The sequence below is a fragment of the Megachile rotundata genome, chromosome 9 (assembly GCF_050947335.1).
Source record: "Megachile rotundata isolate GNS110a chromosome 9, iyMegRotu1, whole genome shotgun sequence".
In the NCBI taxonomy this organism is placed as follows: Eukaryota; Metazoa; Arthropoda; class Insecta; order Hymenoptera; family Megachilidae; genus Megachile; species Megachile rotundata.
The window spans coordinates 17,587,190-17,611,441 of record NC_134991.1 but is presented as its reverse complement, the minus strand read 5'-3'; the positions used below and the strand labels follow the sequence as shown (position 1 = coordinate 17,611,441).

At 47.2% G+C, this 24,252-nt stretch overlaps 1 protein-coding gene across 2 annotated transcripts in view; it reads left to right on the top strand.

Annotated features, from left to right (window-relative positions):
- LOC100879278 (tyrosine-protein kinase-like otk) overlaps window positions 1-24,252 on the top strand; it is a 35,602-nt gene that overhangs the window by 3,791 nt on the left and 7,559 nt on the right. For both annotated transcript variants that reach the window (XM_012296283.2, XM_012296284.2), the window contains exon 2: window positions 4,256-4,558. In XM_012296283.2, the coding sequence (XP_012151673.1) occupies window positions 4,256-4,558 (303 nt within the window). The remainder of the gene's footprint in view (window positions 1-4,255; window positions 4,559-24,252) is intronic.

Genomic DNA, 24,252 nt, shown 5'->3' with positions numbered 1-24,252 from the left:
TTCGAGCAAGAAATTACGTCTCTTAATAAGAATGAAGCAGACGCGTCTCGTGGAATTTCACTGCACTTTCACTACCGTGGAGGATAAACTTTTCGTACGGAATGATTTGATCGGTGCGCGAACTTTGATCCTCGAGGCGCGCACACTTGATTTAACGTCGTTAAATTTTCGAGTACCGATGAAGAATAACGGCGCTGAAAATAGTAGGAAATCGAAGGAAATCGGAAAGCACTCGTAAGAAAAGAAGCTTCGAGCGCAGTTCGAGCCTCGAGTCGATGCCAACAGCGTGTCACGTGTTTCGAACGAGACACGAGAAAGTGCATTTTTAACGATTCGTCGTAAAGAATTTGAGGCGCAAGGGGTACGCCGTATCCTGTCGCCTGCACGATAATTTCGCGGCGTCTTCGCTTTTGTATTTATTACCGCGAAGCGCGTCAGAGTGGCGTTACTTTTTTTTTCACTGTCAAAAGAGCGTCGGTACTCTAATTCTCGTCAAGTCTGATCCTCGCACTTCCCATCCCTGTCGTCTTTCCTTTCTCCTCTTCCTTGGCCACCTTTTCCTTCTCCGTCGTCTTCCTCGGCTTTCTCCTCTTCTCCTCCTTCTTTGCCTTTTCTTTTCTTCGCCATTTTTCCCTCGGTCGTTTTTTTTTCTTTTTCTTTTTTTTTTTTTTAAATAAGACCTCCGACTTACTCGCGTCTTGTCTCGACGCCCCGGCACGAAGAAAGGAGGCTCTCAGCGCGCATTCAGAATCGTGAAAAACGTCGTCCCGAGAGTGTGAATTTCACGGTGCTAGGGAGCGTCTGGAAGGCGGCACCGCGGACACAATTTGCGACGGCGTCGTGCAACGACACACGGTGGCCAGGATCCCGTGAAAATATTACGCAGACTCCGCGATGCCACGTTGAATTTTCTTTCTTTCAACGACGAGCAAACACGGTCCGCCGCAACTTTTGTACCGCGTCGCCAGAGTAAATCATGTCCGCCTAGTTCGCTGGCCACGAGTCGCGAAACGCGCTATGAATTATGTATCCGCGCGCGTTAAACTTTCCTCCGACTCTCCTTCTAGTTGTTCCAACGGGCATCCTGCGAAAATTTTTTCTTCTTTCGCGTAACGCCACGTTTTGGCGGTTTCCTTATCGTATCGCGTTCGCGAGGAAGATTCGAACGTATCAAGAAGTAACGGGTATCGTCGAGTAGTCGACGGAAAAGGCATTCGGCTAATAATTTTTCGGTTTTAACGAGCAAGTCGTTAGCGCGAGAGGTTCTCGGGGTAACGAAAGCGGTAACGAAAAGATTTCAACGCGTAACGAGGCGTACCGGATACGAGTTTGCCTCCTTTATTCTTTGTTCGCGGAGATCGCGTTACGAATAATAACGCCGCGCAACGGCCAATCGTCGTCTGGATGTGCACCTTTTACGCGGTCTTGTATCTATAGTCTTATCGCGACATCTGTTCAAGCGTGAGAAATAACGATTTTCTTAAAAAACAAGTTTCTTGGAAATCTCTTGCGATAGTCGAACGAATGTTGCCGTGCGGACAGAAACGATCTTTCGGCGCGCGTCGAGAAGAAAATAGCTTCGTCCGTGCTGCGCTTTCAAGTTCACCGGAAGCGGATCGACCGTGGAGGAAAAAGAAGGGCCGTCCTTTGCGATGCTCCGTGGTTTACGAGCCAAATACCGTTCGAGATCCTCTCGCGTGCGTCCCTCCGCTAGAATACAGACGCTCTGTTCCGCTGGCTGGTTAACCTCGCTCGAGCGCGGAAGCGTAGCGACGCGACGCGATATACCGGAGCCGAAAAATCGAGCCGAACCACGCCGCTTGTGTAAACGCCGTAAAGCAACGCGAAGCAGCTGCATGCCCGTCCGACCGAACGAGACGTTTGCTTCGAGGAGGAAAGTAATCTCGAGAGTAGGTCGTAAAAGCGATCGTTGTTTACCGCATCCCCATCCACGGGGAGGTTCCACGATCGTGGACCAACGGTCCTGCGCATTCTTTTTTTAGGATTCGGTCGCGTCCCTTCTTCCTTCGACTCACTCGGTCATTTAAAACCACGCCGATGAAAAGCGTTCGATGTTGCACCGAACGAAGAATCGCAAGATCCGCTAGCATCTTACGCAACAATTCCGAATTAATTACGAATTCTTTCGTTATCCTTTTCGTTATCAACGATGATTCTCGTTCGAGATTTCTGCGCGTAAACTCTAGAATTATCGTAGTAATTTGGTTCGTGCAAGTCCGTAACCGTAACACGTTGTTGGAATAAGTAATAAACGAGCAGGTGGTCGTGGTTGTTTCGGTGGGATAGTTTAGATTTTAGATGCTTACGATGAAATTAATACCCATCTACCGTACATAACTATATTTTAACGACGAAGAAGAAAATAGAAGGGACATTTTACCGAGAATTACGATCTCGGTCGCTCGAACAGACAGCGTTGTAAATTACAGGTTCTTGGAGAGACCGTTTCTCTCGCTACGGATTTTTAAGGGTTAATTTTCAGCCAGAGCGAGATAATGACAGGGTGTGCAAAGGACACGGTTGAATTTCGAAAACGTTGGAAAGATCCGGTGGTTGGGACCGAAGCTCTACCTGATCCGCCCGAACGGGCCCCCGAGCGATGCTAAATAAAAGAGCGCAAAGGCCCGTCCGAGATAGATTTATGGTCAGGCATTATGGATTCGAATGTTCCCGGTTAACGGGTCGAATATGCGGCGTTACGAATCGTACGGGATTCGAGGTATCGCGAGAAAAGCGTAAAAATTCTCTGCGAGAGTTGCGCGTAAAAACATTCTCGCTTGGTTGTGCCACGATTCGCGATACACGCGACATCGACAATAAACACCTTAACGCGGTGCTGTTCGCGATATCGGTGGATGCACAATTTTCGAACATTTCCAGCGATTTTTCTCGTTCTCTTTTGTGGCGCGCGGAAGCGAACCGAAAAGAGTATGTTCAGGCAGATGATTCTTGTTACAGCCTTTTTTTTCTTCTCCCTCTGTTTTCGCGGATATCTGTACGTTCTTCCCTGGCTGTGCGCGTCGAGCGGCATGCTCGTACAATATGGTTCGTTTAATTTGCGCGAACGACTATTTGCAGCTCGTTCCCGGCGTTTGTTCGACAAAGTCGCGGGTACGTGAGCTTTTCCGCATACGTGCCGCTGAAGCGCGCGAACGGACGATTACAAAATAGCCAGACTGCTCGCTTTATCTCGCCGGAATGTGACTCGAAGCGATTCCGAATTCTCGGTTCTCTTCCAATTTTCACCGTATTTTCTTCTATTCGAAGCAAATCGGTCGATCAACGCGTTTCTTGTCACCAGATCTTCCTGACACTTTCGTAATTGAACATTTCAATTATTAAAGCGAAATTCAGAATACAGCGATGTTCGTATAAGCGTAGATTACCCGCAACGAAACGGTTATCGCGAACCCGTTCTAATCTCTGTTTCGCGAAGATAAACGGTTCTTCCGATCGGATTTACGATCGCTGTATCCAAACGAAAGAAGTGCACGAATACGTGAATGCGATTCTCTGCGGGAAACACCTGCTATACGTTTACGCGAGTATCGTTCACGGATTCTCGCTTCCCTCCGGTTTTCTTTTTTTTTTCGTTTCTTTGCCGAATCGTCGATATTCACGGCAATCGGTAAATTGTGCGAAATTACTCCAGGGATGTACATGTACGTTTGTGTTCGTGCAAACAGCGGCGAAGGGTAAGAGGTATCGCGAATCGATGTAAAATTGCGAGTGAACCGATAAAAGAAACAAATATTGCATTAAAGAAAGAATAGCGAACAACGTCGAGACGCGTCGTGTCAAGCGAAGATGTCTATATCCGTGGAAATCAAAGGACATCGCGCAACAATAGTATTGTCTCTTGCTAATTATCGGTCGGTTTAACCAGGCTTCCGCTCCTTTTCGAATACTTTTTAAACCGTTCCCTCGACGCAGGTTTTACCGTTCGATTCGATCCGCTTCCTAATAATTAGTGGATTTTTAATCGCGAACCACCGACAGCCGCCTCCCTTGTTTCGCAACGCGTAAAAAATTCAGGAGCCTCGAACCGAAAATTTCGAGATAAAACCGATGCGGCGATCCTTTGTTTCCTGCAATCTCTGTCTCCTATAATTTAAAAGGAACGATTCGTTCGAGCACGGTGATATTTCACGGTCTAGAGATATAAGGCAGAAGATAATTTGATCGTATTTAATCGTGTTTGATCGTATTACGTTCGATCGATCGGTTTGCGCAGTGGCAGCGGTGTTTGGACAAGACGGCGACCTTTATTTCTCGGTGAGCCCTGGAGAGCACACGGTCGTCGAGGGATCTCCGGTGCGTCTGAGATGCGAGGCGCAGCCGAGTTCGCGGGTCAAGTACTCGTGGAAAATCGACGGTCAACCCCTCGCGCCGAGTCCGCGGAGACACCAACACGGTGGAGACCTTCGTATCACCAGGGTCAACCGTATCCTCGACAGTGGAAACTTCGTCTGCGTGGCTACTCACGAGGAAACTGGATATTCCATCGAGAGTTCACCCGCAAAGATAGACATCCAATGTAAGTGTTATTTTTTTATTCTACTTATTTCGTGACTTTGAAATTCGATAAATTCAACGATATAAAACGAAGGTTGGAAAACGGAGCACGAAAAAATCCAACTATTTCGTCCGATACGCGAACAACATCGCGTACGCGATTATTCCAGTAAATCGTTATCGAATGAAAAGAGCTTAGTCGTTGAGTCGAGTCATCGCGGTAGCGCGCGAAACACGGTGACTTTTTTTAACGAGCGCGAACACCGGCGTTTAATTAATAACGTCCTCAACGATGGAGACCATCGAGAGATTAATCGCGTAACCGTGAAGAGAGGTTGGTCCCGTGTTCGTTGGCTAGGCACGGCGTGACGTCGAGTCGAAACCGGCAAACCGATATAATCCTGCGTTCACGCTCGCGTTGCTTAATCGATAAAGTGCGAGAGCTTGCGGGTACGAGAGGACAGTTTCCGCGAGAGCGTCGCCCGAGGGACTCAAAGCGACGCCAGGATAGATCTCGCCGTGGCTACGTTATTCTCACGGCACTTTTTAATCGCCCTTTCTCCGCAAAAGCGCAGATCAAACGCCTGCTGCGCAGAAATTACACCGGTCCAACCAAAGAGAGAGACAAACGAAACTGAACGGGAAACGAGAACAGAATCGAGAATAGGGGCGAACCTATTGAAAAAGGAAGGGGCACGAGATAAAGAATACGCGAACGTCTGCGATACCGTTTCCCCTTTCCTCCGTTTAATAAATAACTACTTCGTGCCCATCGGTATGCTAAACTGTACTCGAGAAAATTTTCGAAAAAATTTTCGCGATATCGCGACTCGTGTTCGTTGCAACATCCCTTCCACGCTCCACCCAATTATTCGCCAACGCGACATTAATTAAGCAAGATAATTTGCTGTCGAATCGAGCTGCCTAATATGGCGGCGTCGATGACTGGTGGCCTGTGCGCAGCCAGTTCGTTTTAATGATTCGAAAACGTTGAAGGGTTCGCATGTACGAGAACATAAATCCTGACAACGACGACGACCACGACGACCACGGCGACGAGAACGACGACGCGTACGGTGCGTCGAGACGAAGTCGAGCGAGAGTAAGACGAAAAGAAAGAGAAGAGAAATCGACGAGGAACAGGGGTAAAAAAAATATATAACGTTACTCGTGAGTTGGTACCACTTTTTTTTCCTTCGTTTTTCACTTGTAAAACGTAACAAAATGGGTGCTTTCCGCTCGCAGGACGAAGGGGAACGAGTTAAAGGGACGAAATAAATGTACGCGCCAGCCACGCGGAGGGTGAGTTGGCGCGGATCGAATGAATAATGAAGAAATTTGCAAAAAAAAAAAGAAAAATAATGAAAGTACATATTATTAAATCGGGGAAACGTCGAGAACGGACGAAGAAGAGAGAAATAGTGTTGAAACGTTGGTTGGCGTTGCAGGGAGTTGTACAGGGTGTATAAGAGTGGTGGGAAAAAAAGCGAGAGAGAGAGAGAGAGAAACAACGTCAGGGCGTCGTTAGCGGCCCAGCACCTCGTTATCATGTATCGTTTCGTAATTATTATTACACGCTGCTACCAACCCGGTGAAGTGTACCGAGCCACGAGTACATTTAGCGCGTGCTTAATACTCGTCGCCTGGCTCGATTCCTTTTGATAATTGCGATAAATATAATAATGATAATGACGATGGAACGTTTTCTTCGGGCCCGCCATCTACGCCGAGAAACGTTTTCCTGCCTCTTTCGCGTCCAATGAATTTCGTCTAGTCGTCGTAGTCGTAGCCGTCGTCGTCGTCGTCGCCACGTAATTCCATCGAACTGAACGACCTCTTTTCACATTCCCGATTCCACCGATGCACTCTCCACTCCGGGAAAAACACTCATCATGGATGAAATGCTTACCGATCTATAACTCGTCTAACGTTTACTTCTGTTTCTTGTTTGATTAATTAAACCGCGTCTGGAGGAAAGCGGGATTCACAATCTTTGGCGGACCCGTGACATTTCGTCGCTTCTGACGTTAATTAAAAGAATTTTAATATTCAAGATTTTTATACCACGATGGTAGATAGACGACTAAAAGTTTCTGTTCAAAGTTGTTTCGCGAATTTCAATGTCTCGTTTTATTTAAGATAAAAAAAATGTTTATTATCGTTACGAATATTCCTTTTTTTCTATTAAGGATTACCGTTAATATCTTGGTACGTATATGGTCTGGTATGCTTTACCCAACCGTTTGCAAACAAAACGTTACCGTGGATATTTCCGCTCTGGCGACGACGACGACGATGCTGGTACCAAAGTCGTTTTCGACCTGTTTCGTTGAAATTCCAACAATTCCAAGCGATAAAGTTGGTCGGAACATCTTGCACGTTTTGGAAGCGCGCTCGTTCCAGTTAATCCTTTAAACACCTTTTAATTCCCGAAATCTCTGTCTGCGCAGGCGTGTACATATTTCGGTGCATTTTAATTCCATTAAATGGAATGCTCGCGCGTATTTCCGGAATTCTAGCAGATCTGTTTTTACGGAACAACGGAAATGCGTTTTCCGAGTTCCAGCGATTTTCACGCAGCGCGTGGAACCGGATGATATTTTTCTCGTTATTCGTCGACCAACCAGCTTTATCGTTTATTATAATACGAATGAAAATTCTCTTTATTTCGTTTCCTTTCCGTCTTCATTTAGGTTAATTATTCGTCGTATTTACGTAAATCGGATCAAGGTCGTTCGTGACAAATAAACAATTTCGTACCTCTTCGATTCGATGAAAGAAATACCATCTGACGGCTATAGATACATTTATTTTCTATTTACATTTTCTAGTAGAGAAAATCCGTAATTGAAGACGCGAGTTTCGAAATAATTTCGCGATATCGAAAAACGCGACGTCGGGGCGCGAACCCCGGTTTTTCAACCCTCGAAAGGTCGAGCGTCTGACGAGTGATCTCTCGAACACGCTCGGCGATGACGAGCTGGCCCGCCGTGAATATTTCTCGCGTACCTCGCCGTGAAAACCATCCCTTTCCCTCTTTTAATTTCCAACCCCTCGGCTCGCGGCCACAGACCGACCTACGTGGATACGGAGGCAAACGGGGGGTAATAACACGCCGAGGAGGATCCTTTGTCCAAATAAAAAAATAACATCTCGCTTCGCGAGCGAGGAAGAGCCTGCTACTGCCGTTGCTGCTGCCGCTGCTGCTGCTGCTGCTGCTGCTGCGATACGCGACAATGGATAGGAAGTTGTTCAGCCCCGAGCTACGAGAACGGAAAAGGGGGTTGAGAACGGCAGAGGGACGAACGACGGACTTGTTCGTGGGGCTCGAATCTCGACGAAGCGTATCGTCGACCTTACGCGTTCTTCTATCCAATTTGTGTTACGCGTATGCAGAATCGATTGCTTCGAAGCAGTATCGAAAACATATATGCATATAACGTTTCGAAAATACATTTTGTTGTTACTTATTACGAATAAGTATCAGATATGAATTTCAATTCCAAATTATAGATTTAGAATTCGATAAGGTTCGGTCCTTCGAAGGTTAATAGAGCATTCTTGCGAACTCGTGAAGAGAGAAATTTTGCTGTTCTTCATACAGATGTCGAGCTACGAAAAGCTCTCGACCACGTTCAATGATCCGCGAGATGTAACGATTTCAAGATTTAAGACTCTCGAGGGTTCAAGTAGACGAGCGAATAATGGAATCCAAAAGTATTCGAAGTCGGGCTGAAAAATCTCGTGTTTCTCTCTCTAACTTGTAATGGGTCTACGAGGGCAACTAACGACCGCGGTAAAGGTTCACGTTCTCGTCGCTTCTCGTTTACCATCTTCACGAGCGAAACGTCGTTCTCGACCGGCAATTAGACCCCTCGCATTATATCTGCTCCACAATAAGCCATCGTTCCGCTCGGAATCTCGTTTCCTCCCACGTGGAAAGTATATTTTTTTCACGAGTCGCTAGATCAAGAACGATGATCGCGTCGAAAACGAATATATCCTTCGTGAACGTTTTCAGCGTAAAATAGCTGGTTGCTAGCCAACATTCGGCGAATGGATTTAATAAACGCGACTAACTGGTAGGTTGACGGTACGTAAAAGAAGTTTGATCGTACGGAGAAGTAGAAGAAGAAGAAGAAGAAGGGCTCGACGAGTATCCGCATTCTTGGTTCGCGGTTGAACCTTACGGGCCAGTCGGTCGGTCGACCGCATAATGCGAGGCCAAATGGCAATTAAGCTTTCTGCATTGTACGCCGCAACAATGGCTGTTTTTCAACGGGTCCGCATTGACGAGAAGAACGCGCATGCAGAGGCTCCCTCCACTAAATACCGCGATGAATTTACCGCTTCGCGTTAGGGGTGTGCCGTGATCCAGATTCGTCGGCATATTAATGACACCTGGACGATAAATCATAACGCGCGAGCTACGCTCAACGGCCGATGGGTTCCAAGCGAAAGATGTTTTCGACCGAACAAGCAGCACCCTTTCGATCGATCGATCGAAACGTTTATAATTATAATTGGTTGCCAATAAAATATAGCATAATTGCCTCTATCGAATTTTCCGAAAATTCTATTCTTCCACTTGGTCTTTGGATCATAAAAATCTGAACGTTTTTTAAGCTTGGAATAATCTTTAGAAAATTTGATCGTTCTAATTAAAACGGCTGGAATCGCGACAGATTTCGCCGATACGCAGATTTTCCCCCTACTGCAACCTTTCACGCCGAATTCTGAAAGTTTAAAATGGCGTCATGTTGTACTCGTTCGCTAACGACTCTCGCCCCTTTTCCGAGCAAATGTTTATCTCAGTCGTCTCTATTCGTAATAATCCGTCGGTGACGGCGAAAAGAAAACGAAGAGAGAAGGAAAGAAAAACATCGCGACACGGTGTAGCTTGAAATTATATCCCCTTTAAAGGTAGGAAATCCACGAGATCTCGAGGCAAGCCAACCATAGGGATTCTCTCTCGTTTTTTCCTTGTCCGGGTCCTCTCTTTTTTACTCTTGCTCTCCCGGTCGGTCGCGCGCAGGTGGAGAACTCAATTCAGGGAGGGTTTGCTTGCATTTTCATTGTCTCGCCTCCGTGCGGGCTGCACGTCGCCGTCGTCGTCATCGTCGTAGTCGACGTCGTTGGCCCGTCACCAAACAGAGAGAGAGAGGGTGTGTGCGAGAGAGGGAAGAGAAAAAAAGTAGAAGGAAGAGGGTAGAGAAAGAAAGAGTAAGGGAAGGTGGAGAAACAGAGGGAGGAAAAGGAAGGGGGTAAGCTAATCGTTGAACGTGCAGCCCGAGGCGGCTGCATTTTTTAAAAACACTACCACGAATACTCGTTGCGAAACGAGTGCCACGAGAAACTCTTGCTTCTCCCTATCCCACTCTACCCTTCGATCCTTCCATTTTTTTTTCCTTCTCCGTCCCTCGAGCTCGAGCTCGAGGTGTATCTCGCTAGCCGTGGCCGTGCATTGTGCCGAATGAATTGCACCAACGTGTGCGACGCTTCGCGCCCGTGCCCGCTTCTCGGGCTACTCTAGGGTCACCGTAGAAAAACCGAGCAGAACGCGCGCTGCCTTCGTTCGATTCACAGCTACTTCCAGTCTGTTTCAGCGTTTCGTGTCGCTTTTCTTCGCGTTTTCTATACCTCGCCAACCAAACCTCGCTATTCCCTCCGACCAGATTGTTGCTATGCGCGCCCCTTTTTTAATTAAACCTCGTTTTAATTCTTTACGCGTTGACACACGTAACTTTACGAAATACGTACGAGATATTTATACGATCTCTTTCGTTTCTAGTTAAAGTTGAATTCTCGCGAGGTTTAACGCGGCGTGGTCACGATCGTTTTGAAAATAATCACGGCGTCAACGACGAAACGAATTACGGTAGCGAATGTCCTATATTTTCATCGATTCTCTATGCTCATTTTTCAAATATTAGTACAATAATTACGCGTTTCCATCGTTTCCATCGTTCGTTCGCGTAATATCGCAACGTAAAATCGTTCCTTGCCATTTCCACTCGACTGAAACATAAAAAATAACAAATTTTTCTACGGTGAAAAAAGCGAACCGGTGAAACGTCGTCCATCCCCCCGGGGAATAGAGGCCGTTGGCCGACGTCAGCGTAATATGAAAAATATATTTCGCCGTGTCCCGTGAAATAACCAATTCCACGTGCTCGGCATTTCCCCATCCGGTTTTCAACGTGGCTGTCCATTTCCAACCGTGGAAAATCCGGTTTGGCGGTATTCGCGACGGTTCCCTCCACGCCGTTTACATTGAACAGCCGAGCCTCGAGCAAGGAAATAAAACGGTCGCGCGTCGATTTTGCAGGTGGTTTTCCCGAGTGGAAGCCGTTAATTTTCTCTCTCTCTCTGTTCGCGTGTTGGTAGATGTGTACAGCATCGAGCTTCGAGCGAACGTCGTTTCGTTTTATTTTTTTTTTTTTTGCAAGAGACGACCCGTCGTTTTCGTATATATTCGACGGATGAACAGGTGTCTCTTTCTCCGTCGTGACGCGAGCCAACCGACGCTTAAATTGCTTGTACGTAGCAGCTTTTCTCCTTACGAGCTGCACAACTAATTAGGGAAAAACGCGCAAGGTTAATTAGTAAGGAGCGTAATTAATGGGAAGGCTGGGATCTTGCGTGTTCATCGGTCTGATTCTCGCGTATAGGGTGGTTCTGTCATTTCCCTCGCACATTTTCTTTCTTTATGTATCCGTCCTTCTTTCTTTTCTTCCATCGGCTCCTTTTTCTTCTGTTCCTTCCAGCTCCTCCCACACGTCGCATCCGTCTCCCTATCGTCAGCTCTTGCTTTTGGTCCAGCGCTCCACCTTTTCTTTTTTTTTTTTGTATTTTTATGCACAACTCTCTCTCTCTCTCTCTCTCTCTCTTCGCAGTGCTATTAGTCGCGTTCATTTGGCACGAGGAATGATTACTCCCGGGTTCCCCCCGGTTAAAACGCCTTACCGTGCACACTTGGCCCCGATTGTTCGCCTCGATGACGGTAATTTGACAGACAGGGGTTGCCTGGCGTACGCGAGACAAAAGTCGCGCGAAACGAGTCGACCGGGAACGCCTCGAAAGCGTCGAGGAAATCGTTCGACTCCGAACCAAAGTCTCCTCTATTTATTTCGAGTATGGTGCTTTCACCATTGAGAGCAACAAAATATGCCTGGACGGCGCGTTTTTAATCAAATTTCCTACATCTTTTACGATCTAGGAAATAACGAAGTGGCGTGTCGCGAACGCTATTTCGCTACGTCATCGAATAAGATAAGATAAGCGACGGTAGGCGTCGAAAGCGATCGATTGCGGTAAAAATGAAAGAAGAGCCGAGAGATCCTAATAACGCGTAGTTGATCCAATTCTAATTAAAAGTCTATCGTTGTCAAGATGCTGAGTCTATTTTTACTCCGCAAGCTGGTAATCGTAAATACATAAACACAGCGGCGAGTCGAGTATCGAGCTCCGAGAGAATCTGAAACGCCACGATAGAGTATCGAGCCGTGTTATTTGCCAAGTAAATGTTGCCGGTACATTTGAGCCCGTGTAAATCAATAAAACAAACTGTATGCAGGCGAGTGCTTCATCAGCGATTTAAATCGGCCAGCGATCCCGTTCTTTCGAATGTGCCGAAAAAAAGATATTATCTCGGATAGAGAGGATAAAGGAACCGCTTGTAATTGTTCTTTCTTCCGTTTCACCGAACAACGTTCGTTGTACGAGTACTGTTATCGATGACGCTGCCGATAAAATATCGATTATCCGCGATGCACACTTTTTATAACACGGTTGAAAATTTGCAGAAAAATTGATGGGATCCGGAGAAGCTTGGATGAAGCGCGATATCGAGCGGAAAATATAGTAAATATAGAAAACGGCACGGCGATAAAAAGATTATCAGGTGGCAAATGCGCGACGCCAGCATTATTGTCACCAATTTTTTCCGTCGGCAACGAAACACTCGGTCGGAGGAACGAACTGGCAAGAGCACGCTCGAATCGATGCTCATGCAACGGCGCGACGCGACGCTGCACGTCGTCGTCTGGATTTTTCTATCATCTCTTCCCCCGTTTTGTTTATCTCTTCCGATTCCCGCGAGAAGAGATGCTCGTTGTAATTGCAATATACACCAGCCACGGCTGGATTTCGTTTGAGAAGAACCGATCGCTGTGAACGCCTGACCTCTTCGGAATCGGTCAAAAGGCTACGCAGACTACTCGAAAAATAATATTCGCTTTTTTCCCTCGTGTCTGCCATCCTCTTCCGTGGCGATGCGAGAACAGACACTTTCTATTTCGTGTGACAGAAACATCTTTTCATTTTCGTATTTCAATCGTAGGAATAGACTTATTAATCTTTTACGGAATAAACATGGTACATACACGGAATAGACAGCTACTGATCAGGTAGACCTAATCTAAACACCCGCAAGTTTTCTCGAGGCTCTCGATCGAGCGTAGTGAAAATCGAGGTGGATGCAAGTACACGAGGATACATAATGGTGTAAAAGGTATTTTTGTTCGGAAGAGGGAAAACATAACGTGATCGTTGCCCCGTGAGGGCAACCGAGCGTATAGCTACACAGGTAAAGTACGTATACTCGTAAGGTTACGCTCGTCTAACGCGAGAACAGCGTGCGCGAAGCATCGAGCGTCGCAACGCGCGCATTGTTTGGTTGAATTTGACGCGAGCTCGGTAGCTGCCGTTCGACCCTCGAACTCGAGCATGGGCTGGGGACGGAAGTGATCTCGCCGTTTCTGATTTTCAGTCGCGACAATGGTCGCTTTTGTTCGACGATCTGGCATCGCGTTCCTGTCGGGATCCGCTTGGAAAAGGGGTGTCGATCCGCTTCGCCTCGCTTCGTCCCGCCTCCACGAGCGTAAATCATTCGTCAAGGCGACGCGTCCAATTTAAAATCGAAACTCGAGTTCAGAAGATACACCGATGTCTTCGTCTTTCCTCTTTCGTTTCATCGTCTGCTTTGTTACCTTCGGTACCGTTGCGTCGTCACGGAATCTCGTTTCATCTTTAGAATCGCGCGAGCAGACAAATATTCGTCGAGTCGTGACTTCTCGATCGTCGATTAAAAGCTGCAAGAAAATGTGATCGTTTCGGAGCGACGCTTTGGGCGGAGACAAAGTATCGGACCCAACGCTTACGATGCACCTTCGCCTAGCGTATTCTCTGGACTCGGCGATAAACTTTATCGCTCTCCGTAGTCCAGTGCCCGAAGGCTTTTCTTACGTTCGTCCACTGTTCGAAAGTATTAAGATATTCTCAGGGTTCTCGTAGTTTCTCGAAAATACTTAACCCTCGCGTGAGGAGGAAGTAGTTTATGGCAGATAAATTCGAAGAAGAAATTGGTAAAATATTTGTCGAAAACCGAGTGGAGGGTAAACGTAAATTCGTAACGACGAGATAGAAAGGGGGAAAGAGAAAGAAAGTTGTGGCGCGGTCGTGCGATTTTTCTGCCATCCCCAAGAGTTTTTTCGCCACAGAAAAAACAATAGGCAACATCGGCGACGCATTAAACGCGACAGCCGATAAGGAACGGGTGCATTTTCAAGCGATCTGAACGCAAATGGATCGTTCGCGATGGTTCCCTTTCGCGCAGTCGAGTACCGGTTGCAGGGCCACTGGGAGAGACGCGTCTCGTAACGATACCGGAGACTGCACCCGTTAATTCCCAAGGATCGAGACGCATCCATCAGCGAGTGATCTGCATTCATCGATGGATTCGTCGCACCGTATCGGCGAAATTAATGGCCTTCAAAACGTCGCATCGTTTCGAGCTTTTACTCGGTAACGACGTTGTCGTCAAACGCGTCCGGAGGAACTTTCTCGATGACCTAATTAAAACGCCTCGGTCATTCGATTGTCGGATCTGCTTCGCGAACAGATCGGATATATTTCAAGCGCAATTAGGCTCGCTAATAAAAATTAAGTATCGCCTAGCTAGGTAACCCTTGACTTTCGGATGACGACCTGACATCACCCTCGTCTCGAGCAGGTTTGACGGTTCGAAAATAATTACCCCGTGCGTCTACCTCCCTGTCTTTTCGTCGATGCTCCCCTTGGAAACTAGCGTCGCCTCTCTCGTCGCATGGTTTTTGTATTCCTTCTGGGGTGGTTTCGAGGATTGGCACTCGGGGCACGTTCGCAATACACTCGCTCCCCTTACCCTCTCCCGTCTCGGTTCCTTCGCCTCTGTTTCTCCTGAAATTAGATAATTCAAGAACGGTTCGAAGACGCTCGTTGCTTCTCCTTTTCTTTTCCTTCTCTCTCTCACTCTTTTGTCTTCGTTTTCTTTCAACTAACGGACAGTGGGAAATGCTTTATTTCCGTCACAAGCAGACGTTTATTTCGTTACATCTAACACGTTCAATGCAAAATCCGATGTTTAGTCATTGGTCAACGGACGATTCGATAGGAGGTGGTTCCAAAGCCTAGGCTATTAATGACTTTGCTATTCACTAATGATCGAGGATTGATTAGCCGCGTACTTGAAATTTCGATCCGAAACTCTATAATCTGTTCGCGTCCGAGTCTATCCGGCAGTCTTAATCAATAATATCGAGGATTAACTTTCGAACGAACGTTTCGGTATATCGTAACGTTGAACCGTTCAAATTAAATATTTCCAGCGGTCTGTCACTCGTTCGGAACGTTTCGAACAACAAGCAACTGTTACCGTTTTTCCTATCGACGGATATCGGCTGTTGGAAGTACCGAAACGTTCTTGCATTTTTTATGACACCTCGTAAAGAAGAGCAGATAAATTCTCTGAATAGTATGGAAACGTTCGAATACACGCTGTCCGTAGATACGATATCGGCCGTAGTGGATGACGAACGGTTGGGATTACTACGGGTAATAAAAATGGACGAGTGCAGTCGGTCCGTTTGCTTTCCGGAAGAACAGAATCCGGCGTAGAAATCGTCGTGCAGGAGATACAAACCGATAACGCGAGAATTGTACTCGGGTCCCTACGGAGCACCTACGAACAGGCGAAATGTAAATACTTCGAAACCTGTCTGTACGCGAGCTTAATAGACCCAACCGGTCTCGATACGGTATGGAATCGTGTCGATATTTGACTCTTTTACGGATCATTTAATCGTAGCGTTAAAGAAGAAAAAGTATCTTTTCACGGGTACTCTAGTTCAAAGAGTAAGACCGTTGAATCTCGCGGGAACGGTGAAAACGAAGACAAGCAACGGGTAGAGAAATGTTTGATCGCTGAACATGCAGGAGAACGCGAACAGACTATATTTCAAGGGTTAAACGATCGATGTATAATGTATAAACAGCTTTGAAAGTCGAAGCACGGCGAAATAATTGGGAGGCGAAAAGTAACGAGGCAGAGACTCGTTCGTTAGTAAGTTCGCTCCTAAAAATCTCTTGCTGCCGTCAGAGTCCGCCGTTCGCGTTCCCCTCGCTTTTTTCCATTAACAGAGCCGCCCCCGCGTGTCCCGCGAATCCAAACGAATAGAATCGAATCGAGTTGCATCGAACTCAGCGACACGGAATTATCGAGCGAGAATCTATTTCGCTCGTTAACAACGCGACTCGGACGTCCGCGAATCTCTCCGCTCAATTAAAACGATTCGCGTCTACGCCGATGAATCGCGGCTAATAATTAACGTTGAACGCTCTTTTCGCGTCATTGATACGTTTCGACGACCCTTTTCTCGTTCACTTCGATACAAGTAGTCTTAATCTGTCTATTGACCAAGTACATGTTCGTACGTCTAGTGAAATGTACGAAAGGTGTGTAATATACATCCTGCAAAATAAATATTAAAACTAAACGAGTAAATGAAAAAAAAATATTTTTCAGAAAGCAACGTTTCGAGCAAAAGGAAAAACGAAATTTGGTCTAGATCGCTTCGAGGAAGAACAACGAAGCGGTGTAGCTATCCATTAATATTTATTTCGTCCGGAAACGAATCGTCGTGGCCCGCGAATAAAGATAGACACGAGAACGTTCTCTTTCTTTTTTATTTTTCTGTTGATTTCGTGTTCGACGGTAGAGAGGAGCATTTTTGGAGCGAGAAAAAATTCTGGTTGGGTCAGAGTCGGCGTATTTCCCGAAACGAAGAACAGACTCGGCGACCCAGAGCTGGCAGACGAGGGCGGATAGCTACGGTTCTGGAGAGCCATAAAACTTTATGGTGCGTTTGCATCGACCGACCCTCCCTTCCCTTACCCTGCCTTACTACCATCCCCATGGCAACGACCGACCCCCGAACAGAACCACCCTGCATCCTTCTCTCCCTTTCTATCGCGATGTCTCCGTGTCTTTTCTCTTTTCGACTAACGCTCTCGCCCTCTATTCGCCTTCTTCGTCTTTCGGATGGGAACTCGCAAGGGCACGTCAGGCTTGCCCTTCTCTTTCTCCCTTTCTCTTTTTACTTCTTCCCTTTCTATCTCTTAACACTATGTGCCACGGCTGATTCGAACTGTAGAACGAAAAATCACATGCTTATTCGACGACTGAAAATTTTCTACGAATCTCGATCGTGGTTTGATTAAGTAAAGTGCGAGGCTAACGATTTGATCCTTCGCGAGTTAACGAGGGAAAAACTGAGTTTCGACGGTTCGATCGATGGAAAATATCCGCAACGTCGGAAAGCTCGATTATAATCGAATAGAGAAGATAAACTTTTTTCTTTTATGCATGCGCGTACGTGCTTACGATTAACATAGAAACGAAAGTGGCAGTAACTTGAAACGGTTGAATCGTCTTTTTATAGGATGGATTCTACGGGATTACAGAAGCGCTTGAACCTTTGCTACCAAATATGTCTATTCATGTTCGCGCCTCCTCTTTTGCGGTGATAGAAGGATTTCGTTATTTTTTTTTTTTCTCTTAGCCGGTCTGTTACTCGTTAGCGCAGGTTACGCGTTTCAATGAAATTTCGTCTCGTTCGTTCGCGCTCCACTTTAAACGTTCGCGCGATGCACCTCTCTCAAAGAATTCTAATCTAGACAACCGTTTCTCTCTCCCTTCTTTTCTTCGATCGTACGTATATCCTGCGCAACTCCTATTTTGCCCCGTTTTACGGTTATATCCCTTTCCGTAGCACCACACACGACGGTGATACGTTGTCCGTGATCACCTCTTATACTTCTAGTTAGCTTCTTCCTCGCAGTTTGCCTCGATCTCCACGATCCTGCCTGCGTACGCTCGATAGCGTGTAGACAACATATTTCCTGGCCTTATCTTGCCTGGGTCGTGTCGCTATCGTTTCGGGTTCCACGAAAGAAGAATGCCGCGAGCGATACGGTTTAAGAGGAAACAAGATCAAAGGAAATCCTAACTGGAGATTTGTTTGTTTTGAAAGCAATCGTTTAGGACGATTTCCTGCTGATATTTGCTGACTACGTGTATGCTTAGGAACGTATATTTAGACCTTCGTTCGCTCACGACAATGGGTCAGCTTTTGGAGAACGCTCGAGGTATTACCCGTTCCATTAAACGAATAATTTTCGAGGCACGATCTTTCGACGTCGGGAGTCCTCGATTTGTCGCGCGAACAAAACGTTCGATCATAGAAATCTTCGAGCTCGAATAAAAAGTTCCGAGAAAATTCCAACGATCGCGTTCTTTTCCCAGACGTCGCATAATTTAAAAAGATCTCGCGCCATTCAAGAATCTGTTTTTCATTTACGCTATTTACGGATAGTTTCGTATCCGCGCCAATGGTCGTCGGAGTTACGCGAACGTCGAGTGCATTTTTATCGGCTTTTTATCTGATCTCTCGGCGTTTCGAGCCGTCCGAGATTTCCCCTGTCGCACTCTCCATTCTGAACATGAAATCTAAACGTCCTTTTTTATAGGCTTCCTGGAACTTGCTTTTGTTGTTTCCATTGATAAGTTCCATCGCTTAAAGGCATAGGTACCGAGTTTCTTCGAAGAACGAGTTCTTTTTTCCGATGTCTGTTGCTTCAGAAAGAATTTGATCCTCGCGGGATTCCATAACTGACGAAAGTTTGACAGTTACTTGATGGAATTGCAAGGGGTGGAGCGTTTTAGAGCCGTCACTGGTTCGAATCTCTGTCCATCGAAGGTTTCCCCGCGACGCAACGTGTCTGGAAACGAGTATAGACTGCGGCGCGGCGGTGTCTCTGGCCGACACTCTTGTCGACGAATTAGCTCGCCTACCCTTTCATCTCTTTCCACGCACCTTTTCTTTGCTCGTGGCGCGCTTCATCGCCTGTTCGTTGTTGGCAACGCGACTCGACGCGACGCTGCTCGCGAGGCTAACGTCCCTCGAGCGAAAAAACGAAGCTCGCCACGACACGAGCGTAATCCGCTAATAATTCAACGGAAGCTAGGCGGTCGTTCCTTCTGGCCTGCCGTACGCTTCGGTGGTCTCTTTCTTTCGACGAGAGGTTTCCAGAGAAAACCGCCGCGCGGTTTGTTTGCGCGTCTAGGATAAACAGTGGCCTCTGTCGGAAAGACGAAATCGCTCCGGGAGAGACGCGTCGCGCGGAAAACAGGAGCCCGTCCTTTTTACCCCGCTGCGCTTTCCTTCTCTCCGTCTCTCTTTTCTCTGTCCGTTTCTATCCAACAGCTGCCGTCCGTCACCCCTTTGGCGGCATTCTTTCATGTGCTTTTCGGTTTACAATGTACGTAAACGATCTCCAAGGGGAGTGCTTTGTCTTTTTCGAGGGATATTAGATTTGAAACGGGACGCTTTTAGCTTCTCGGCCGATGCCCCTTTAGCGAGAATCGTTTCACCGTTCGACGAAGAAAATTATTCTTTCGGTTTTTACGTAACAACGTCGCCCTTTACAAGTTGCGCATAACGGGTCCCGTTGTTCCTCCGGAGTTGCCTCGTTTGCGCGCACATCCCCGGAAAATTTTAATTCGAGTGGTTCGTGACGCGTTTGCCGCATACTTGATTCTTCGCTCGCTACCAGACGATTATCGCCATTCTTTTAACGAACAATCGGAAGCCTTACGCGTTCGTTTTCAACGACTAGCCTCTTTTTTGTGCGTTCCACATTATATACCAACAATTAAATTCTTCTCGACCGGAACCGTTTAATTTATTTCATTGTGAATTTTAATTTACTCGACCCGTTAATGTCTCGGTTCTCTTCTTTTTATCGTTAATGCCCGTTAAGAGCGCTTTATGTCGAAATCCGCAGAAATTGTCGGAAAATCGCTCGGTGACGATACGCGCGTATTACCGAATCGACGCGATATCGACGCAAGAACGTACTTACGCTATACGCATCCGTATACGCGGTGAAACGATTGAAATCCGTTAAAAGCAAAGCCGTTGCTTCGATCGCCTGACCGTCAAAGCCACGTTCACGGTTCGATATCGCTTCGAAATCGATCGGTTTACCACCTTTGTTCCTTTTACCACGAAAGAGAAACCACTTTCGCTGGTGTTCGGTCGTCACAGGTTTCGACATCGCGAACGCTCTCAAACTCGTAAACTGTTGTCTTAGCCTTTTCCCGGAAAAACCAAGACATTTACGAAGCGACGAGAGCCTCGAAACGTGCCGCTCGTGGCAGGAATCTTTTTTCTTTCGGGATTGAAACCCTTAATGAATACTTTGGATTTTGAAAAAATCGCTTTGCAGAGTGTAGGGGATTCGTTCGAACGCCGAGGTCTCGCTTTTGTCGGTTGCTCTGTCGACTTTTCTCTTAACTCTCCTGATCCCTTTGACGCGTGCTTTCCTTTCGCAGCGCTTTACAAGACGGAAATCGAGCGTGCAAACGGCTTCTCGTCCGATTTCCGTCGAACGCTCGATTAAGAATAGAACGAACGACGGCTTCTCCGTTCACGGGAAATCAAAATCAAAGCGCGAAAGTCGCCTCGATGCGACGCGGTGTGCTGCGGTGATCGTTAATCCAGCCCGATGATCCGTGATACAAACCCGAGTCTCCGTTCGTTTACCACGATAAATAGCGATACAGAAGGCACCGATGCTTTACGTTATCCATCGAGGGAGCGAACTGTTCTCGAATCTATTACCATTTATCGTTTTACTGGTCTTTACTGGTCTTTACTGGTCTTTACTGGTCTGGTCACAGGTCGACTTTAACCACTGTGCGTAGCATCGCATCGTGTCTGGGTGGTCCGTGCGGTGGCGTACGAAACTCCCCCGGAAGATTACACGCATCTGTCGACGAGTTCTCGATCCGTTTCTGATCTCCCCCTTGGAAAAAGGAATATCGCGTTACATCCGACAGAGCCAGACGGCTCGTTAGTACTCGACCAAGCTTTTTATTCCCCCGGGACAGAGCTCTTTTGATTTCAAACTATTTTCTCGGCTAAACGTTCTCGGAATCCGTTCTACGCGAATTTCTCTTCTTCAGGCCTCGCTAGAGCGTAATTTCGGAGCATTCGATCGAACGCGTAATAGCGAGCGGAAAGTTGAAACGTCGGGTAATTGGAATAAAGTCGGTTCCAAAGTCGTAAAATCGAGATACACGGTGCACAAGGTTCGCAGCAGCGGTGTTCCCGTTAGGAGAGAAAGTTGGTCGTGCCGGAAGAAGAAGAAAGGGTCGAAGATTCGAGGGTCGGGCTTCGATCCAAGGTCGAGGCGCCGAGCGGGTCGCGTTCGGTACGCACGCGCCTTCTTCCTCGCCGTTTACGCGAAAGTTAATCTCGACCGGTTGGTTAGTGGATGCTGCGAGTAACGAGAAGCGAGAAGAAACGTCTAGGAAGGTAGGGGAACGCGGTTGGACGTTGGCTTCGTACACGATGATAATAATAAACGTTGCTCTCTCCCTCTCTGCTTCGGCAAGCTTCTTCTCGCTCACGCCCTGTCGGCGCTGCGGCGTCTTTGATCTTTCGCTTCGTTTGTGCATTTAAACACGGCTTTCCGAGTAGCGGAAAGAGAGGAACGGTGCTCGAGAAGGACAGGGAAGGGAAAAGCCGGTGAAACGAAGAGAGGAAGTAAGAGAAAAAGCTAGTCGAGTGGCCGGGCAAAATCTCGTGGAGACCTCAGAGACGCAAAGTGAGTTTCGCGATTACAAACGAGCCCTTCTTGCCAACCCCTTCCTCTCTTTGCCTCCTCGTCTTCGTCTCTCTCTTAACGTTATAACATCTTGTCCAAGCGTTCGTCTCTCTTCTTCCTCGCCTACCTCGTTCAACCTTTCTATCCCTTCGCGATCATTCTTTCCTTCTTTCTTCTTCTTTTCCTTCCTCCTTCCGAGCTTTGTCACTCTTTATTGTCGCATTGTACGTCGACGACGCGCGGCAGCCCTCGAATATCTACCTCCTCGAGGATAACTCCTCGAGATTAATGCCCCTTAATGGACTCAATGCCGAAGAAGAGCGCGCGGGCATTTTAACGCCGCCCTTTAATCCGTCCAGCCACAAGGCCCTGGCACTCCGCGAGGAAAGGCTGGGAGGGAAACGGAAAAACGTCCGTTGCGCGACACTGTACCTGTTCTTCGGATCGCGATTATCGTCCTCGAAACGTTACACGATACAGAGTTCCACGATACGCGCGAAATTTTACTCGACTTTTCTCGATACCGGTTTTTATCCAGCTTTTATTTGGTTTCTCGATTAACGAATTCTCGTCTCGACCGTTATTCGGATAGCGTTTCCCGCTTATCGACTTACGCCTCGCGCAATCTTCGTTTCTGCCTAACGAAAAAAGAGGCGGGTAGATGAAGAAGAAAAGAAAAAAGGAGAAAAGGAAGAAACCGCGTGCATTAGCGGGGAAAGATTAATTCGCAAAGTAATCAGCCCGTAGTAAGGGAGTAGAAGGAGCGCAGGTGGCGGAGGTCTCGAACGCGGATGGATCGTCGTCGCATTTCCCCGAGAAACTATAGAAAAGCTTAGCCTCTCGACGCCTCGCGTCGCGTCGCGTCTCGTCTCGCCTCCGCTCGGCTCGGCTCGGCTCGTGTCGAGTTCGATGCGATAAAAAAAGCCGTCGACGGCAGAAGCGTCGTCGCGGGTAAAAGTAAAAGGATTGGACAGGCTGCGCGGGACCAGTCGGCTGTTAATAATGCCACCTCGGGGATACGTTGCTCGAAGTAGTCGTCTCCATTTCACGGGTAACCAGGCATCCATGTAAAGTAAATTCCGTTCTCCCTCCTTTCTCCTTGCCGTTTTCTTTCTTTTCATTCGGTTATCGAGATCCGTGTCCTTTTTGCATCTCTTCGATTCGTTCGTCGATCGGACAGTTTGAAAATCAAACGAAAACTTATTGGAAAATCGAAGATAACCGACCGTTTCTGTCGACGTTCCTTGTGTCCCTTGGCGAGAACAGGAAAATCGGTGCTGGCAATCGCGAACAAGCGTTTCGTTTCGAAGATATCGGGGAGAATCTGTGGGAAACGGAAGGGAGAAATTGCGTCTTCCGGTCTCGAGGACGACGAACGATCGATGTAGTCGAAGGACGAAGGGTAACGAGTTAAATTAACGAAGGAAGCCTTATCGCGATCACGGTCTCCGGTAAACTGTCCGTAAGTTGCCCCCGATATCTGTCTCGAATTTCCTTGCTCCCTGGGATCAAGTCGTTATTGGCTCCTCCGTTGAAAGCTTACCCGTCTGCGGTTTCTGCCTTTGGAAATCTCTGCTCCTTCTGAATTTCCTGCTTGTCGAACGTTACTTTCGAGTGGTTATCGCTCGATATGAAAAGGTACTCGTCCTTATAAATCGTGCTTCACGGAATAAGATCGCGGCCAAGAATACGAAAGTAAGTCCGATCGATCACCGGAAGGCTGATAGTCTGAGCTGGAAGAAGCACTTACAGGAACAAATTGAACGAGTTGGTTAATTAGTTGCGAATCTTCGTTCGCTGCTACGGACGTTGTCTCTATCGGTGGGAGTAATTTGATACTTTGTTCTCGAGAAACCCTCCTGTCGGAGTTTCGCGATCGAATTATCGCGTCGATCAGGTAAAAAATCTATCCGTAAAATGATCGTGCAAGGAAAATTCGATTAGCCGATTGGCCGATGGGAGAATCCCATTGTCGAGAAGACGGTGGAAAACGCGGTTGCAGGTCGGAATTCCAAAACGAGGAAAGAGCGTCCGTAGGACAATGGAAGGAAAAGCAATTGCCGGCGAGTCGAAGACGAAGCAGAAGTGGAAGATGCTCGCTCTCTCTGAGAATGTCAGCTCGATTCCATCCTCGGTCTTTTTTCTCGAAAAAGGATTCTGCGCAGCCGGCCGAAAGCGAGCGTGTAACCTAGCGAAGAAATCGACCTTCCGAAACCCACGGATTTAATCAAATCGAATAAAACATCGTGCTCCTTGTCATCTGTTTTTCTCTTTTCTTCTTCGTTTTTTCCCGATCTTCCTTTCCCGTTCTATTCCTTCTGTACCTTTCTTGCGCGTTCGATTCGTTCTGCATTCGCGACAGGATCCTTAAGGAGGAACAAGAAGAAGAAGAAGAAGAAAAGGAAGAAGAAAAATGAGGAGAGTACCCTCGACGACGACTTTCGACGATGTCCTCCGGTTTGCGCGGTTTGCGCGGAACAAACGCTTCCAGGCGTTCTTCTTCCTCCTTTTTTCTTAATTTACCCAGACTTTGTTGAAAGACGTCGGCAAATAACTTCGGCCGCGTTTTAAGGATTCATGAACCACCGAAGTCTCTTCTGCCTTTCTCCCAACGACGTTTTTTCGAGGAAAGACCGGACGAACGTACGAGTATATACATACACTAGCAGGATTCCCTTCGGCTCTGGCTTTCCTGACCGCCGATTTTTTGTCCCTCCTGAACGACCT